Source organism: Spermophilus citellus (genome assembly GCF_964194105.1).
Source record: "Spermophilus citellus genome assembly, chromosome: 1".
In the NCBI taxonomy this organism is placed as follows: Eukaryota; Metazoa; Chordata; class Mammalia; order Rodentia; family Sciuridae; genus Spermophilus; species Spermophilus citellus.
The window spans coordinates 183,746,536-183,766,973 of NC_138182.1; the positions used below are offsets into that span (position 1 = coordinate 183,746,536).

The window sequence follows — 20,438 nt, forward strand, 5'->3', positions numbered from 1 at the left end:
ATCATGAGAGCATGTATGCACATAAGTCTTTGTATGTTTAAGGTAACATGGAAGGCAAAGTTCTTTGGTTGTGTATTTTTTGAAATAAATCTAATTTGTGTGTGAACTAAGTGTAAGGTTCTAAAGGAGGTCCTAAAGGAGTCTCTGTGTGAGGTATAAGCCTGTAGTTTGTTGTATGATGGACAGATCATTTTGCAATGCAAAATCTATGCAGGTATGCATGTCTGTGATCTATAGGGTAATTTTGTGAGAAAAATTAAGGTTGGGTAAAAAGCACATTCTAGGATAGTATGTATGAGGTAGGAATGGGTTTATGTGAGTCAATTCTGAGTTTTTGTGAATGTCAATGAAGAAAGATGGTCTTCCCCTCTTCTGTGTGTGTTGTATTGGGTATGTGTAATTCAATTCAGGAATTTATCATATGAAGGTGCAGGTTTGCTAGGCAGATTCTGGAACTAGTATAGTTGTGAGACAACTCAAAATCAGGAGAAGGCCATCGGGGGTTGTGGGTAAGACTGTGAGTCTGTTCTAAATCCGAATTTGTATGTGTTTGTTGTAAATCAGGACTTGGCTTTGAGATGAACACACCTGGATCAGTTTGGATTTTGTGCATGAGAGAGTCAAAAAGATTGGTGTTTGGGAGGCAAACTTGGGAGCTAATGCGGGGAAAACAGTTAGTTTGTGTGCATATGGGAGTAAGTTCTCCGAGTGTGAGCATTTTTAAGACATCTGAATTGTGTCTAAGTATGAAACAAGTCTGGAGCTTCTTGCGTGAGGGGGGGAGTGTGTGTGTGTGTGTGTGTGTGTGTGTGTGTGTGTGTGTGTACGTGCGCGCGGCGCGCCAAGTTTGGATTTGTGTTTGTGATGGGCACCAACACTGCGCCAGCCCGCGAGCCCACGTTAAGGCTGGGGGTGCCTGGGGAGGTGCAGCAGGCGGTTTCCTCCCGGCGGGCGGGCGAGAGGTCCCCCCCGGGCGAGCAAGGGAGCTCCGGGCCCCTGCGCCGCTCGCACGCTCGCTGGCTGGCTGGCTGGCTCGCTGGGGACAGACAGGAATCGGAGCAGCACTGCCGCCTCTGGCGCGAAGGCTCAGGCGCCTCCTCCCGCCCCAGTCACTGTGGCTCGGTGCACGCTGCCGCCGGCTGCCCTTTCCGTCTCTGGGGAAGAAAACCAGCGGGCCGCTGTCGCGCTTGAACCATGGCCTCCGGACGACGAGGCTGGGACAGCTCCCACGAGGATGATCTGCCCGTGTACCTGGCCAGGCCAGGAACCACCGACCAGGTCCCACGGCAGAAGTACGGCGGCATGTTCTGCAACGTGGAGGGAGCCTTCGAGAGCAAGACGCTGGATTTCGATGCCCTGAGCGTGGGGCAGCGAGGCGCAAAGACTCCCCGGAGCAGCCAGGGCAGCGGCCGCGGCTCAGGGACCCGGCCCGGGGTCGAGGGGAACACCCCACGCAGAGTCCAAGCCCGGGAGGAGAGCAGTGAGCCCGCGCCCGAGTCGCCCGAGCCCGCCGGGGTGGAGATCCTGAGCGCCACAGGCAAGGAGGTGTTGCAGAACCTTGATCCGAAGGACAAGGTAAGGGGGCCCAGTTCCCTTCTCTGCCTGCCCTGTCCCCTTCACCAGTTCTGGCCGCCATGGCCGGGGCGCAACTTTCTCGCGCTCACTTTCCAAGGGGATGGGCGACTAGAGGGAGGAAAAGGGCATCCTGTGCTGAGCACATCGTGACCTTCTAGTCCCATCCCTGGGTTCGCACGTGCAGCATCTTCGTAAGCTCGTTGTAAGGGTCCCAGCCCCCCTGCCCGGCTCTGCTTCCCTACCCCTGCTTCCCCGCTGGACCGCTGGGCCATTAGTTCTGGGTGGGTGTGTCAGCCCAGTTAGCCTGGGCAATCTTGGAGATTTCAGACCTTCTCTCTGTCTGAGTAACCAACAGCACAATTGTCTTGGCCCACTCTGGTCCCAAATTAAATCTCAACCCAGGTCTTTAGGGCAGAGGGCAAACTGATTCTAGGAAATGGGGTCATCTCCATAGTGCCCGGATGAAAGTACAGGATGGGCGGTCTCCCCTTTCACTGTTCAAACATCAGCTCTGTGCCTGAAACTTTTGGGTGTGGAGCCACTAAACACTGGAATCTTTTTTGCCTCGCTTCTGTCATAGCACGTTTCACATCTGTTTTGTAAAGAGTATATTTGTACACAGCTTGGCACAAGACTGGGTATCACAAGGATCCAGCTGTCTCTGCAAGAATATTATTGTATTTTTTAAAATAGAAGAGGGTATTAAGGGTGCACGAGCTGTAAATTCCCTGCTGCTTTTACACGTGCTAAAGCCAATTTCTTCTGTATGTATTTTAGAGACACTCATGCCATACCAAACTGATGGGAAGGATGGCATTGATCAGCATGCCCTGATTTTTGTGACTATTTCATAGAAAATCAGAGCCATGATTCAGAAAATTTAGGGCCCAGGCAGGGCTGAAGGATTCAAAGTTAAAACAGACACTTTTGAATTGAAGAACAATAGTCATCAGATGCCCTTACCAGTGTCTAGGTAATGGCTGCAAAATCCATCCACATATATTATTCTGCTTTAATACAATCATGAATAATAACCTGAAATGGAAATGTCTCCCTCAGAACAATTACAGTTAATGCTTATCCAGTTCTTAGTTGTTTTTCCATTAAAAGGCAGTGAGCCAGTGAAAGGGTAGTATCTCTCCCTGATTGATTTTCAAAAGTTTAAAAAAACAAACTTTTAGCTACTGAGATGAAATATGGAAATCAGTACTGTTTAAAGGTACCGTTTGTGAAACAATAGCAGTGTCTCTTGGAATCACTCATTTAGTTTGAGATTTTCACATCTTCTTTTGAATGTGGCATTCCTTTAGGCCCTGCCCACATACACTTTGGGGAAAAGTTTTTGATATTTTGGAAAGGCTTTGGCTGACATCTTAACTGAAGAATAGCTCTTTATAGAAAAGTGATTGCCTGTTTTGGGGTGTGAATTGATCAGCACCAAAATGTTCCTTTCCTGTCTCTAAGGGGTGGGAGAAGTGATGGAAAAGGTCAGTAACAATTGCTGTGAGTCAGTCTATTCCCTTTGCTGGAACACCCCTGATGTAAGCCAGATAATATGCCTGGTTTGCAAGATTAAAGAATGGTAACTAGAGAAAGGAAAAATGTTTCTCCTTTAAACCCAGCAATTCTCCCGTTTTCCTCCCTTTTGTAAACCCTATACTTTTGGCTTCTAATTGAAAAATAATAATACAACCTAAGCATCAGCAGGATTTCTAGTGGTACATGGTTATTTGTAAGTTGAGGCTTGCTGTCAGCTTTATCCTGGCCATGTTATTATGTCTCATTTGGCTGAATCACACTGTTAAAAAAAAATCAGAGGTTATCAAGTTCTGAACTTGATTGCTATTTCTTAGAGGATAAGGATTGTGTGTTTGGATTTCTCTTTGTGACTGGAATGCCTGGCACACTGCAGGTATTCAATAAATGTTTGATACCTTGAACTCCCTTCATTAAGACATCTGTTTTGTATATAAATGTAAAATGATCATCTGGCCTCTCATCAAATACTGCCATCATTAGGGAGCTCACCACCTCATGAAGCAACTTTTAGATAATTTTTATAAAAAAAATTAAATTAGAAAGCCCCAATCTGCCCATCCATAGTTTCTACAAATTATTCTTTTAGTTCTGAAAATAGAATAAATATGTTTCATTATTCTGAGATATTCTGATGACTTTTTTTTTTTTTTTTGCAGGGGGTGGTGGGGGGGGGTGTGCTGGGGATTGAACTCAGGAACACTCAACTTCTGAGCCACATCCCCAGCCCTATTTTGTATTTTTTTTTTTTTAGAGACAGCATCTCACTGAGTTGCTTAGCGCCTTGCTTTTGCTGAGGCTGTCTTTGAACTTGCAATCCTCCTGCCTCAGTATGCTGATGATTTGAAGTATGTGGGCTCATGTGTGTGTCTGAAGGGGAGTGATGCCCTTGTAAAAGAAACAACCCTTGAACCTCAGTGGCTTAAACAAACAATAACAGACAATTTCTTGCTCCTGCCACTTCTCCCACATGGGTCAGCAGGGAAGTTCTGTTCATCATTGTCCCTCAGAGACCTCAATTAATGGAGGCTCCATCTCTGCACATCTGCAGTTGGGAGAGTATGTGGCAAGCTGTATGCAGACGCTTAAACTCTCTTTTGAAAGTGATGAATATGATGTAAGCTCACATTTCATTGGCCAAAGCAGATCATGTGACCATACCCAACTGTGAAGAAACAGGGGTGGGGGTGGGGGTGCGGAGTGCCATCTTATCATGATCCTATAAGACTACAAATATTTGGCAAATAGCTCTAATATCTTCCCCAGATTTGGGGATGGGCTACTGGGGGACAAGCTGGCCTAGCCCTTAGGAGTTGCAGCTTAGTTTCCTTGTGCCTCAGTTTTTTCACCTGCAAAATAAGGATAACTGTGTCTATTTTTTACATGATCAGTATTCATAATATATTTGCTATTAGAATTACTATTCAGTTTTTTATAGTAATTCATATGTTTGAAGCAGTTATCACATTTTTCCTAAATTTTTCTGTCAATCTTATTCCCAGTGTTTTTAACTCTCTTTCTTTTTTAATTACAACTTTTTTTTTCATTGTCAATGGATCATTATTATTTTTTTTTTATATGTGGTGCTGAGAATCGAACCCAGTGCCGCACACATGCTAGGCAAGTGCTCTAACACAACTCCAGCCCCTTCAGCAATCTTTTGAGCACTTCATCGTTCTGATTTCCATTTTAGGTTGTATTGTTTTGTAAATATTCTTCTGAAAATTCAGTGTCTAGAACTGAACATTATGCTCCAGATGGGATGTGTCCATGGCAAAGTGCACTAGGCTACTTAACTTTATGGATTTACATATAGCATATGCTTATGTAGTACAAAATTATACCCAATAATTAAGTATCTGTGGCCTGCTACTATTGTCCCCATAGTAAACTCCCTGTCAGTGAAGTTTTCAGAAAATTTTTTTCACATAAGCTGCTTTTAAGTCAGGATGGTCTCATTCTATGCTGGTACAAATAAATTTAAAGCAAAATCAAAAATTTAAAGAGAATTTAACTATGGGATTTTATTTTTTCTTCCCTCTGTATTTGTCACTATCTAAGCTTATTTCTCTAGTCCATCATAATGTTTTTGAATCTTCTATAATACAGCTCTTATCCTCAGTTTTGGATTATCTGCAAATTTGATAGTAAGTACCACTTTCTGAGCACTTTCTACATGCCTATTTTGTGTGTGTGTGTGTGTGTGTGTGTGTGTGTTGTTTTCCTTGTACCTATGTGGAAATTAAAACCCAGTGACTAAATGTTTAGTCCCAAGTCACATAGATGGTAAGTGGATTTACCTAATTCTGAAGTCCCTGCTCTTTGCAGATGGACACATCTTCATTATTGTAATTCAACCAGCCTGACCATTGTGTCAACTCCTGACATGTTAATATAACACAGGGCAAGGAGGAAGGTTCTTACCCCAACTCCTCTTGAAACCTTCTGCTATCTTGCCACTAGCCTGTTACTCAGAGAAGTTTTGAGACCAGTTCCTCAACCTGTGAAAACAATTGGTATGAATCTTTATTCTTCCAAGTTGATTACAGAATTGTCAGAAGAGATTTTTAAAAAACACCTTGATAAAATTTTAATAAACTTCAGGTCTGGCATACCATTTATTACTCCCATTTTAAGGAAATGGGTTTATTCAATAAATTATTTTTATTGGATTATTTTTGTTTATACATGATAATAGAATTTATTTTGATATAATTATACAAGCATGGAATATATCTTATTCTATTTAGGACCCCATTTTTTACTGAATTTATTCAGCAAATAATGAAGAGGTTAAATAAGTAACAAAAGCATTTGGCAAAATAAAAATGTAAGAATGTCTATGATTTATACACCAAATGCCCGATTTCAGGGTTTAAAGTATCACTAGGAGCTAAAACTGTAGTTCTGGACCTACCTGTAAACACTGTTTAAAAAGTAATGGATTTAGATTTTCTCGACGAAAGGCATTGATATTGGCAAAGTCCTCCACAGTTGTTTGTTTATAATTTTGACAGCTATTTGTTTACCATTTTGACACTAATTGCACAGAAAAGCATTTCTAAGCATAAAGTAAATATTTTTCATCATTTCTCAAAATGTTTTTCTGTGCATGTAGACTTTTCCAAGCAGCAAAAAAATTACTAAGAGGAGAAAATTTGTGATAAATGGTCTGTCGAGAGAAAAATGGTACTGCAAAGACTGACATCCAGTGAAAACAAAGTAATGACATTATGATTGCATAGATTTATTGATAATTATCTATCAGGAGCTTGAGTCATTTCTAGTTTCCTGCTTCCTATTTGGACCACTTTTGCACAAGATCTTTCTTTGGTGAAATCTGTAGGGACTCTGTGTAGAGGGAGACTACTTGAAACAAATAAGATGTGGCTCTTGCCTTTTTACCCTTTGCTATTTGTCTGCTTTTATCCTGGGCTAAAAGTTTTCAAAATGACTCTGAGAGATCAATGTTCTCCTCCTTACCCTGCATAGTGAAAGACTGCAGTTAATAGAATTCTAGGTTTCTCAAGGCCTCTCCAACCATCTGAATCCAAGTCTTGTAGTGTAAATGAATTTCACAAGGCTGCTCTGACAAAAGAAAGTTTGTATGTTGTTTTTAAAAAGTGCTCCTGCTTTCCTAGCTTACAGACACACTTAAATCTGGAAATGTGTTTCTTTACCCAAACTTGGAAGTGTTTGAAACTTTTCCGAACTTTGGTTTACTTTGACAGTAGGCATTTGAGGAACATAAAAAAAAGGGCCTTCTAAGTAATGCTGTGATTGGCAGAGTTCCCATCAAGTAATGGTCCCTGGAGACCAGATTTTGCTGACGGCTCTTGTAATGTTTAAGACCGCCAGAGTGCTGTCTGTAATGCTTTCTGTCAGTGACTCCCTTAGCTGATTCTCATCGTGATTGATTTCCAGTGGGCAATCCACCTGCAATAATGTTCCTGTGAGACTGGATAAAGCTTTCTAGGACCGGGAAATCTGGCTGAAGAGAACACAATCTGTGACAGCAAGCTTAGCCCCCCATTTTCTGGAGGAGACAGAAAGTCTTTTTAGGAGTACAAGCACTTTTAAAACTAAATGTCTAACAAAATCTAATGTTAAAAATGCATCTGTACTTTTTTATGTGGAATTATATGGCATTATAAAAACTGTTCTACTCCATCAAAGAACAAAGAAGCAGAGAAACAGTAAAGCAAAACTGGATGAAGTATGAGCAGTCTCAGCTTCCAGATCTGACCTTGAATCTGCTGTACAGCTTGAGCAAGTTACCTCCCTTCTCTCAGAGCCCTGGTTTCCTCCTTTCTAAAAGGAGGGTGGTGGATCACATGGTCACTATGGTAATAGTCTTTAAACTTATTTGATGGTTCAGCTCTATCAAAAAAAAAAAGAAATTGGACAAGCTCCATATTCCGTGTGTGTGAGTATATGAATATATGTGTATACATATGGATATATGGGTGTGTGTATAAAACATAAAATATTATACTAATATATTATGAGAATTAAAAATGCAAGTAAAATATAAACTATAAAAAAGAGATGTCATAAAAATACAAATACAAATTCTGTTATTTTTTTCCTATATCCTAATGGTTTGTCTTAACCCAACCATTTGGGTGAGTGCTTGGGTCTTTGATCTCTGGACCAAAGACATAACTGTTAGTGCTTTTAAGACAGTCATTAATTGAGTTCATTGTTAGTCTGAGTTATGTAGTGATATATGCCCATTTATTGAACAGTTTAAAGGAGAAAAGTTCAAAATTAGATGTGGTTATAAGGGTATAGATAAGATACTGGTATTTCCTTTTTATAAATATATGTGGGATCGGGACAATGGGGTATTGATTACTAGGACACTGTAAATGTAAGGAGGAGTCCTCAAATCTCCCTTTACTCACTGATATTTTTTCTTTATTTATTCATTCAAAACCAATTTATTAAATCACAATCAAAACAAAAGTTGGAAAAACAAAGATGAATTCTACAAAACTGTGTGCTGTGGTACTCAACTGTGGTCTCAGCTACTTGGAAGGCTGACATAGGATTGCTTAATCAGCCTGGTCTACAAACCAGAAACTACTACTACATGTCTCCACCATTGTAGTATCTTACAGAAATTTCACTGTACTAAAAAATCCCCTGTGCTCTGCCTGTTCAACCCTACCTCACCTGCATCCCCTGTCAACCACTAATCATTTTATTGCCTCCATTGTTTCACCTTTTCCAGAATGTCATATCCAGGTCTTCTCTAGTATCCTCAGGGGATTTATTCTGGACTGCCTGCATATACCCAAATCCATGGATGCTCAAGTCCCTTAAGTCTGCCTTCCATATGCATTTATATGGAATCCATGGATATAGAGCACTGACTGTAGCTGGAATCATATTGGTTTTCATGTTGGTTTCTTTCGTTTTCTTCGATGTCTTTCTATGGCTTGATAGTTCATTTCTTATTAGTACTGAATTATATTCTAGTGTCTGGATGTATTATAATTTATTTATTCACTTAATTCCTGAAGGTCATCTCAGTTGCTTTTAAATGAATAAAATTGTGAATAAAGATACTGTAAACATCCATGTGCATTTGTGCAGACATAAATTTTCAACTCATCTGGGTAACTTACCAAAGAGCCCAGTTGCTGGATCATATGAGAAAAGTATGTTGAGTTTTATAAGAAGCTACCGAATTACCTTCCAAAGTGGCTGTAGCAATTTTCATTTTCACCAGCAATGATTGAGACTTCCTGTTGCTTCACACTTTCAACATCAGTTAATGTCATATTTTGGACATTCTAATAGTTGTGTAGTAGATTCTTATTATTTTAATTTGTGATTCTTCAGTGACATATGATATGGAATATCTTTTCATATACTTAATTGTCATCTGTGTATCTTCTTTGAGGAAGTCTCTGTTAAAGTTTTTGGTCCAGTTTTAAAATCAGTTTCTTTTCTGGGTTGGGGGTTTTAAAAATTAGTGTATATTTTGAAAAACAGTCCTTCATCAGATGTATTTTTTGCGAATATTTTCTCCCACTGTGGTTATTCTTCTCCTTGTCTCGACATTGTCTTTCACAGAGCAAAATTTTTTTAATGTCAATGAAGTCCAGTTTATCATTTAGTTTTTTCATAAATTATACCTTACATACTACAAATAAAAAACCCCATCACCCTACCAAAGGTCATTGAATTTTTCTCTTATGTTATTAGAATTGGCAGTTTTACATTTTACTTTTATATCTATGTTTTATTTGGAGTTAATTTTTTATGAATGTTAGTTTAAGGTCTCCATTTAGATTTTTTTTCACGTGGATGTTCAGTTGTTTTAGCACCATTTTTTGAAAAGGCCATCTTTTCTTCATTGTATTGCCTTTACTTCTTTGCAAAGATCAGTTGACTATATTTATTTTAGTCTGTTCCTGGGATCTTTATTCTGTTCCATTAATCTATATATCTTTTTTCCCCCAACACCACACTGTCTTGATTTCTATAGCTTTATAGTAAGTCTTGAAGTTGGGTTGTGTTAGTCTTCTGATTTTGTTCTTCTTCATATTGTGTTGCCTAGTATAAATCTTTTATCTTTCCATAAAATCTTTATAATGAATTTCATAATATCCACAAAATAACTTGCTTTGGATTGTAATTGAATCTATAAAGAAATGACAGTTCAAAAAATTGAGTCTTATCCATGGACATGGAATAAATCTCCATTAATTTAGTTCTTCTTTAGTATCTTTCGTAGGAGTTTTGTAGTTTTACTCACATAGATCATATATATATATATATATATATATATATATATATATAGTTAGATTTGTTCATTAGTATTTTGATTTTGTTTGTGGGTTGCTATCGTAAGTGATAATGTTTGACTTTGAAATTCAACTTATTTGATACTGGTATATAGGGAAGAAGTCAAATTGTATATTAACCCTTATGTCCTAAAAGCTTACTCTAATCACTTATTAGTTCCAGGAGGATCTTTTTTTAGTCAGTCATTTGGGGTTTTTTATATAAGTGATCATATTATTTGTCAACAAAGATTTTTTTTTCCTTCTTTCCAATCTATATTCCTTTTTCTTCTCTTTTCTTGTCTAATTGCATTAGCCAGGACTTCCAATTTAATGTTTAAGAGCCATGATGAGAGGTTTTATCTTGCCTTGCTCCTGACCTTTGCAGGGAAGTTTGAGTATCTCACTATTAAGTGTGGTGTTAGTTGGAGGGTTTTTTGTACTTGTTCTGTGCCTAGTGGAGAACACTTCTATTAATACTTTGCTGAGTTTTTACCAGGAATGTGTGTTGGATTTTGTAAATTTTTTTTTTCTTTCTATATAATAGATGATTGTTATACTCATGCTATTTTTCTTGTTTAGCCTGTTGAAATGATGTAGCACATGAATTGACTTTAAAATGTTTCAGGCCAGCCAGAAGCTGTGCCACATGCCTGTGATCCCAGAAGTTTGAAAGGCGGAGGCAGGAGACTCTTGGGTTCAAACCCAGCCTCTTAGCCAGGCCCTAGGCAACTTGGCCAGGCCCTGTCTCTAAATAAAATATAAAAAATGCTCAGTAGTTAAGCGCCCCTGGGTTCAATTCCTGGTACCAAAAAAAAAAAAAATTCAAGCCAGCTTTATATGTCTGGAATAAATTCTGTTTGATTGTGGTATATAACTCTTCATACATTACTGGATTTGATTTACCAATATTTTGTTGAGGATTGTTTTTTTTACATCTATGTTCACAAGAAATTTTGGTATGTAGTTTTCTTCATAGGGTCTGTATATGGCTTTGGTTTTATAATGACATTGATTTTATAGAATGAGTTAGGAATATTTCTATGCTTCTATTCTTGGATAAGATTCCTTTATTTTATTTATTTATAAGTAGTGCTGAGAATCGAACCCAGTGCCTCACACATGCTAGGCAAGTGCTCTACCACTGAGCCAAAATCCCAGCCCCGAGTATCTTTTTTTAATTGGTTCTTTTTAGTTATATATGACAGTAGAATCTATTTTGATATAATTTTTAAAGTATGGAATATATCTTGTTCCAATTCAGTCTCCAGTACTTCTCCTTCCTCTCCTTTCTTCCACTCCCTATTCTCTTCCCTCTGCTGATTTTTTTGCTACCTACCCATAGTTATTTTTTAATTGATTTTATTTTTAAATACATGACAGCAAATGCACTACAATACTTATTACACATATAGAGCACAATTTTTCATATCTCTGTATATAAAGTATGTTCACACCAATTCATGTCTTCATACATGTACTTTGGATAATGATGTCCGTCACATTCCACCATCATTGCTAACCCCCTGCCACCTCCTTTCCCTTCCCATCCTTCTGCCCTATCTAGAGTTTGTCTATTCCTCCCATGCTCCCCCTCCCACCCCACTATGCATCATCCTCCTTATATCAGAGAAAACATTCAACATTTGTTTTTTGGGAGGATTGGCTAACTTCACTTAGCATTATCTTCTCCAACTCCAACCATTTACCTGCAAATGCCATGATTTTATTCTCTTTTATTGCTGAATAATATTCCATTGTACATATGTGTCACATTTTTTAATCCATTCATCTACTGAAGGGCATATAGTTTGGTTCCACAGTTTAGCTATTGTGAATTGTGCTGCTATAAACATTGATGTGGCTGTGTCCCTGCTGTATGCAGTCCTTTAGGTATGGATGGAGGAGAGGAATAGCTGGGTCAAATGGTGGTTCCATTCCCAGTTTTCCAAGTAATCTCCATACTGCTTTCCATATTGGCTGCACCAATTTGCAGTCCCACCCGCAGTGTGTGAGTGTACCCTTTCCCCCACATCCTCGCCAACACTTATTGTTGTTTGTCTGGAGAGAGATGATATCTTAGAGTAGTTTTGATTTGCATTTCTCTAATTGCTAGAGATGATGAATATTTTTTTTCATATATTTGTTGATTGATTTTATATCATCTTCTGAGAAGTGTCTATTTATGTCCTTGGCCCATTTATTGATTGGGTTATTTGGTTTTTTGGTGCTTAGCTTTTTGAATTCTTTATATACCCTAGAGATTAGTGGTCTATCTGATGTGTGAGGGGTAAAAATTTGCTCCCAAGATGTAGGTTCTCAACAGTTATTTTTATTTTTTGTGGATGTATATAATGGTGTATTCACTGTGGTATATTCATAGATGGGCATAGGCAAGTTATATCAGATGCATTCCACTGTCCTTCCTTTTCCCATCTCTTCTCCCTTCCCTTCATTCCCCTTTGTCTAATCCACTGAACTTCTATTCTTTCTATAAACCCCACCCCCTTATTGTGGGTTAGCTTCCACATATCAGAGAGAACATTCAACCTTTGTTTTTTGGGATTGACTTTTTTCACTTAGCATGATAGTCTCCAGATTTCTAATTTCTCCCTCCCATTCCTTGTATCTTACTTTCATTCATTTCAGTTATCCATAAACTTACATATGTATATATGTGTACATGATCAAATACATTATTGCTATTATAATTTTAAAATGTATCTATTAGACAAATTTTTATTTTACCCTCACTTATTTGTTCTTTGATACTCTTCCTTTATGCAGATCTGAGTTTCTCATCTATATCATTTTACTTCTCTCTGATGATTTTTTAAAAAAATATGTATTAATTAATTTACTGTGATGCTGGGAATCAAGGCCCAAGGCCTCATGCATGCTAGGCAAACATCTACCATTGAACTACACTCCCAGCCACTGCAGAATTTCTTTTAACATATCTTATAAGATTAGTCTTCAAGAAATCAATTTCCTCAAGTTTTGAAGTTTTATTATTATTATTATTATTATTATTATTATTATTTGAGGAAGTCTTCATAGCTCCTTCATTTCTTTCTTTCTTTCATTTTTTTTTTTTTTTTTTTGCCGAGGGTGTGGGGTACTGGGAATTGAACTCAGGGGCACTAAACCACTGAGCCATATCCCAGCTCTTTTTTTGTACTTTGTTTAGAAACGGTCTGAGTTGCTTAGTGCCTTGCCGTTACTGAGACTGGCGTTGAATTCATGATCCTCCTGCTCCTGCCTCCCGAGCTGCTGGGATTACAGGTGTGCATCACCATGCCCAGCTCTCCTTCATTTCTAAAGATTAATTTTACAAGATCAAAATTGCAGGTAGCTTTTTCACCCTCACTGATTTAAATATTTCACCCACTTTTCATTTCTGAGAAGAAAACTGTTATTATTATGTTTGATTTTCTATAGGTAAGGTGTCTCCTTGCTCTGGATTCTTTCAAGATTTATTCCTTGTCTTTAATTTTCTTTTTTTTTCTTTTTTTTTTAAAGATAGAGTGAGAGAGGAGAGAGAGAGAGAGAATGTTTTAATATTTATTTTTTAGTTCTCGGCGGACACAACATCTTTGTTGGTATGTGGTGCTGAGGATCGAACCCGGGCCGTACGCATGCCAGGCGAGCGCGCTACCTCTTGAGCCACATCCCCAGCCCCTTGTCTTTAATTTTCTAAAGTTTGAATAAGATAGACCTAGCTTTAGTTTTTTGGGTTTTTTTGGCGGGGGGGGGGGTGGTGGTGTGTGCATTATTGTTCTCTTTGTTTCCTGAGTCTGTTTGATTCCTGAGGAAATTCTCAGTCATTTTTGCTCTAAAAATTGTTCTTTCTTTCTTCTCCTTCTGGTATTCCCATCATGCATACACTATACCTTCGCAGTTGTGTCACAGTTCTTGTTGACCCTGTTACTTTTTCAGCCTTTTTCCCTTCTTGCTTTTTAGGTGTGGAAGTTTCTTTTGTCATATTCTCAAGCTTAGACTTTCTTTATCCACAACTAATCAGCCCACTAAAAACTCATTTCTGTTGTATTTTCATCTCTAGTGTTTCTTTCTTGATTCCTTCTTGAAGCTTTTATTGGTCCATTTATCTTATTTCTCTGTTCTTGCATGTTGTATACTTTTTCTATTTAAAATTTTTAAAATAAATGATCTGATAATTCCCAAATTCCTGCCATATCTGACTCTGGATTTGGTGCTTGTTCAGTCTCTATGCTTTTGCCTGTTAGTTTGCCTTATGACTTTTGTTCAAAGGTGAGCATGACATACTGGGTAGAAGGAAATTGAGGAAGTAGGTCTTTAGTAACAGAGCAGTAAGGTGTGGGGGAACATAAATGATTTATAGCCCTATGAGGAGGCCTCAGTCTATGGTGAACCTGTGCCCTTGAACTGTGAACTTCATCAGGGTCTCTTAGATTTTTTTTTATTCCTCTTATGGGATAGGGTGGATGGAGGGTTTGGGATTTATGTTTCTTTTCCCCCACTGGAAGTTTGATCTGGCTGGAGCTGGGTATTCCCCTGTTCCCCAGGTAGATTAGGCTTTTGTAAGATCTCAGCAGGTCAGCTCTAGTAAAGTCATTTCTCCAAAGGCAGTCCTTGTTATGATGAACAGAATGCTCTGCTGTACTTTCCTGCCAGATCTAATAAGGGTTATTGATTTTTCAGTTCATTCAACTTTTTCCTTATTGTTAGGATGGAATGATGACTTCTAAGCTTCTGTGTGCTGGACCAGAAACCCTAAACCGTTTTTTTAAACTTCAGTAACTATGACATCATCATGGAACAACAAAGATTTTCTAAAGTATAATTTCAATGGATATATGGTGTACGAAGTGTCACACACTTAACTACTAATTCTTTGTAATTTGATATTTCTATTTTTATTTTTGATTTTATGTTTACTTCCTCTTCTTTTGTTTGCAAACAAGAAGGGGTAAGCCTCCTTCCTGATAAACTATTGTGCCATTCATTTTATTACGATTTGTCAATGTAAAATTCCTGTAAATGACAGTGTGGGGTTAGACTGACGCCCTTTCTTCTTTCCTTTCTTTGTGTTTTCTTTCTTGATTCCTTCTTGTAGTTTTTATTGGTCCATTTATCTTATTTCTCTGTTCTTGCATGTTGTAAACTTTTTCTATTTAAAATTTATTAGCATACTAATTGTAGTATTTTTAAAATAAATGATCTGATAATTCTTTCTTCTTTTGTCTTGGATTTAAACGAGAATCTCATGCATGCAAAGCACATGCTCTACCACTGAGCTACATCCCCAGTCCCTCTGGTCATTTATGCACTGCAGAAACACTGGGCATGGGATGGATGCATCTTCCTTGTAATTTTAGGGGCAGGACTTGAGAGTGTACAAAGCAAAGGAATCTTGTGTATAAACGTTAAAAAAGAGAAGCCAGTTAGAGGCAACAGTAGATAAGATTCAGGAGTCACAAGAGCCAGGTAAATGGAGACAAAGTAAAACACATGGGAAGAGAAAAAAAATTTGAATCTTAACTGGAAACTAAAACATAAAAAGAAAGCTAAAATTGTAAAATGAGATCTAACTAAAATAAGAGAATTTTTCTCTGCCAAAGTAGCTCCCTCAGTAATCTCTCAGAATTTTACTTTTCCCTGAATCTGGGAGCACAAATGAGGTCCAACAGATAAGTTCTACTGGAACATTACATTTATGGAATGCTCATTTATTTGAGACAATGATGACCCACATCATCCTCATAACTTTTCATCCATAGCCCCATAATCTAGAAGAGAAACTGAACATCAAGCATCAAAGAGGTTACTTGAGTTTTTATAATCTTACAGCTAGGAGTGGACAGAGTTGGCATTGAAGCCCAAGGACTCTCTACTGCTCTCTGTGTGCCACTGTGCTCTTCTTCTCTGGTATGGTGGCAGCTACACATCAGAGCTGAATGGGATCCAGCCTTTGGGTTATTCAAAATAAAATCTGAATCAAAATAAGAAGCAGAATTTGCTCAAGTCCACAAGGTGAACACAGTAGCTGTGGCAGAAGACATCAGAAGGTGTAAGGCCCAAGGTTGGGAGGTAAAAGTAAGACATGGAAAAATGGAGAGGGACTCAGACCTGATAATAATGTTTATTGGGGGCTGATGCGATGGTCTGATTGAAAGGCATCCACTAAGGACAGATCAACCCAGGTCCATATGATCTTGGAGCCCACACACCACTATTCTAAATCATCTTCATTGATGCAGAACCATTTGGTTTATTTCCAAAAAGTTAAATTATGTCTAAAAATATGTAATACTTATATTTTGTTGGAAATGGGTTAGGGAGGAGTTCTTTTCCTTTGGGTAATATTCCCATAATCTACCACTAAGAGAACAATAAATACAACCAATGTGATGGAAAGTTGCATAACAAATGGGTATTGAGTGAGAAGGAAAATATGCAGTTGATGAATGTTATCTCATAAATTTGTTAGGGAGGGAAGACTATGTCCAGATATATAGTTTTCTCCTACTCACCACCCAGGGAGGATCAAGAAATAAGAATGTGGTACCCTAAGGGATATTTTTACTGAGATTACAGGATGAGGTGAAAAGTAGGGAATTTGAAATGGGTAAGAGGGGGTGGTAATGAAGGCAGTGTATCTGGCAATACATCCTGTCAGCTGAAAGTTTGTAAATAAATGATGAGCGCTCTCTCTCTCTCTCTCTCTCTCTCTCTCTCTCTCTCTCTCTCTCATTTATCTAGGGTAGGAGTGGGTAATGTTTTTTTTTTTCCTATAAAGAGCCACATAGTAAGAGTATTTTAGACTTTGCAAGCTGTAACATATTTGTTCCAACTACTCAACTCTGTATAGCAAAAGCAGGCATAGATATAGTATATCAATGCATGTGTGTGGCTGTATGCCAATAAAACTTTATTTACAAAAACAGGTGGAGGCTGGATTTTGCTCATGGGTAGTTTGCCAATCTTTTTTTTTTTTTTTTTAATACAAGAGAATGGGCACGTGTGTGTTTGTATGATGGACTGGAGTTCTAGAGTGAGTGGCAAAGTAAGACATAGCAATTTCTCAATGAAAAGATTTAGACATTTGAGGTAAGTGTGGTAACTAAGCAAGACAATCGGAAAGGCCCAGACATACTTGTTCCCCTTTCAGGATGCCTGAGATTGGAGGAGGAAATTAAAAAGTAAAAGCATATCTGAAGTGGAAGAGGAGAACAATGCAGGATATTTAGAGAAGGCAAATTTATGAAGCGGAGGCAAGGCTTGTTGAAGAACAAAGACAGGAGAAAGGAGGAGGTAGAAGAAGGTAACCTGGAAATGATAGTGGGGAGTCAACAATGGAAGTCCGAGGGATTAGGAAGAAGGATGTCAACCTGAAAATAACGTTTGCTGCTGTGCTTGGAGAAGGAGCAGCAGGAAGACAGCAAACAACTTGCGGCTGCAAAGGGGAGAGATGATGTGGAAAGAAATCCGCTTGGGGTTGTTAAGAGGATGTGACATTATTAAATGAATAGGGAAAAGGCTGGGCTCACTCACGCCTAGGACCTGTCGACAGTTTAAATATATGGAGACTGAGGAGCTGAAATAATGGCTTGTTTAATAAAAGTGTGGTTAAGAGTTTGCAGAGCATGAGTTGATTCCCCATTGCAAGGTGTGTTCTCACTGTTCAGGAAATATGACTTAGCGATCAGGAATTCAGCCAGGGCTAGGTCCTCTTGAGACATTCAGTGGAGCCAACGGCTTCCCCTGTACTCTTTCTTAACTTCATTTATTCTTTCATCCTTTCAGGATCCCAACCTAGATTTATTTACTGGGTGTCTACCATGAGCCTCTTCAGGGTCACCAGATGTCCATCATGAGCTCGAAGGGACTGTGTTGAAGTGATGGCAGCTTTCAGAACGAGCACCTGAAGGGCACTGGGCTCCTTCCGGCCAGAGGAGGGAGAAGGAAGGAAATTGATGGCCATGAAAATTTTCTTTATCAAGAGGCAGATTTGTCCAACTAGACAGTAGACTCAGAACTAGAAGCAATTTCAAAGAGCTTTATTTTTCCCCTCTCACCTTCTACTCTACAAGGAAAGAAAATGAGGCCTTGAGAAGGGAATAAGGTTGAAAAATAAAAACTGAGTGCTTAGTATATGGCAGGCCCTGTTTTTTAAGTTTGATAAAATATGCGTAAGGTAATACTTCTTACCTTTTTAAATGATTTTAAAGTACAATGAATGGCAAAAAGTACCTCTACAAAATTGTACAATCATTGCAACTGACTAATTCTAGAACTGTTTAATCTCTCAAAAAGAAGACTGTCAACGGGGTGTGGTTCGGGAAGCTGAGGCAGGAGGATCTCGAGTTCAAAGTCAGCCTCAGCAAAAGTGAGGCATGAAGTAACTCAGTGAGATCCTGACTCTAAATAAAATACAAAATAGGGCTGGGGATGTGGCTCAGCGGTTGAGTGCCTCTAAACTCAATCCCTGGTATACCCCCACCCCCCAAAATAGAAGACCTTCCCGGTCAAGCACTCTTCATTCTTCCCCTCCCTCCCCAGTCTCTGGCAATCACTGTTCTGCTTTCTCTATGGATTTGCGTCTTCGGTATAGTTTATATAAATGATCATATGGTTTGAAAGCTTTGGACTTTGGGTTTACTTGCTATAATGTTTCCAAGGTTCATCTCAGTTCCCATGTGTATCACTACTATTCCTCTTGATGGCTGGATAATATCCCATTATATGGATATATCAGATTTTGTTTCTCTACTCATCAGTTGAAGGACATTAGAATGTTTCCACTTTTTAGTTATTTTGAATAGTGCTGTGCCAGGCACTCTAAAAAATTTACATTTATTAATTTAATCCTACTCATAAAAATCCTCAGAAGGCAGTACTATAATTTTATCTATTTTACAGATGAGAGAAGAAAAATCAGGTCACTTGCCCAAGTTACAGCTGGTAGAAGGCAATTGGGAGGAGGGAGCCAAGACCCAGGTTTCTTCTTTCCCAGCAGAGTGCTGTTCCACTGTCTCTACCCACTCCTCCCTGGGCAGGAGACATGCTCTGCACTGCTTTTCCTCAGTGTGCACCACAGTCACAGGTGCTCATTATGTTCGATCTAAATTAGTTGAATCAAATTCATTTGCTGAATAATACATAGAAAACACAAGGACTGGTGATTATTTTTAAGAAGTACCCTGTGTGTTTTATTTAATAGTAAATATATAAAACAACTGAATATGAATAAGATATGGTAAATAAATCACAGCATATTTGTGTGATCAAGTACTATAGAGTTGTTAAAGATGATGCCGGAGAGGAATAATGTTGTGACAGACGTACCCTTGGTTTATCTAGTCCCTCAACCCTCTGAAGGTAGACTTTTTCAGTTCCTTAGGTAGAAAAACTAAGGTTTAGAGGTTCAACAGCCTGCACAAGTTCAAACAGCTTGCAAAGCCAGAATTCTTTCTATTCCTTTCAACCCACATTCTTAGTCAAGTCAAAAATGAAATGAAATAGAAATTTAACAAAACTTAGCAGGGGTGTATTTCTAAGCAGAGGGATAATTGGTAACTTGTGTTTTCTTCTATTACTTCAGTACATTTTCCACATTGTGTACAATGCTTTGTACTACATTTGTAATTGAATAAAGGCAGTACAATTTCTCTTACAAAGAAATCAATGTCAAGACATATTTGAGTAAAAAAAAATAATAAAATAAAAATTAAAAAAACAGATCAAAAACCTGTAATGGAACACAGCAAACTGTAAAAGTATAAAAAAAAAATAAGAGCCACACAAAAAGTCAGAAGTAATGCTGGTGGGGAAATCTAAGTGGAGCTACAGTTTTATGCTTACTTTTTTCCCATCTCAGCATTTGGAAACTATTAATGGGCGCTGACCACTCCTTTTCCCCAAACAAGCTTCGTGTTTCCCAGTTTCTTCTGCTGATTTGAGACAACAGTTAATAAACATTCCGAATCATAAGCAGTTGCAACCTCTCTTGGGTGACCCAGTGGAGATCTGAAGCACTCAGTTACTCCATTCTCTAACGCTTATCTAGAATTTTCCTTGGCTCTCATTTCTGAATATTGCTGTAAGCATTTGCACAAGGCCTGATTCTATCTATACTGTGTCATCTAAACAAAGGGTTTGAGAAATAATCTACCTTTGTATGATAATATTAGTTTGTTATTGTTTGTTACTGTTGATAGAAACAACTTGATGAAAACTAGACATTGTCTCTAAGGACTTAGGTTGTTGATATTGAATTCCAAATTTCCCCTTTCAAGTTCCTTCTTATTCAATCAGCAGTGATGTGGCTCCACAATAGCTGAAATATTGTCATAATTTCCATAGAAACCGTCTGTAATGCTGCAACACAGGATTACACCCTCCCTGCAGGCTGAGACAGGAAGGCCAGATGGGTTCTGAAGAGGAAAAGGCCCTCAATGAGACATAAATCACTTGGTGAGGGAAGAGGCGATGGGGGAGGAAATCACTTTAGGAGAAAAATTGTGTTTGGTGCCGTCTTTACCACAG

General features: G+C 38.5%; 1 protein-coding gene across 1 annotated transcript in view; it reads left to right on the forward strand.

Annotated features, from left to right (window-relative positions):
* Positions 1-976: 976 nt before the first annotated feature.
* DPYSL3 (dihydropyrimidinase like 3) overlaps positions 977-20,438 on the forward strand; it is a 107,061-nt gene continuing 87,599 nt past the window's right edge. Inside the window, exon 1 of the mRNA XM_081293265.1 lies at positions 977-1,575. Within this exon, the coding sequence (XP_081149391.1) occupies positions 1,195-1,575 (381 nt within the window). The 5' untranslated portion in view covers positions 977-1,194. The remainder of the gene's footprint in view (positions 1,576-20,438) is intronic.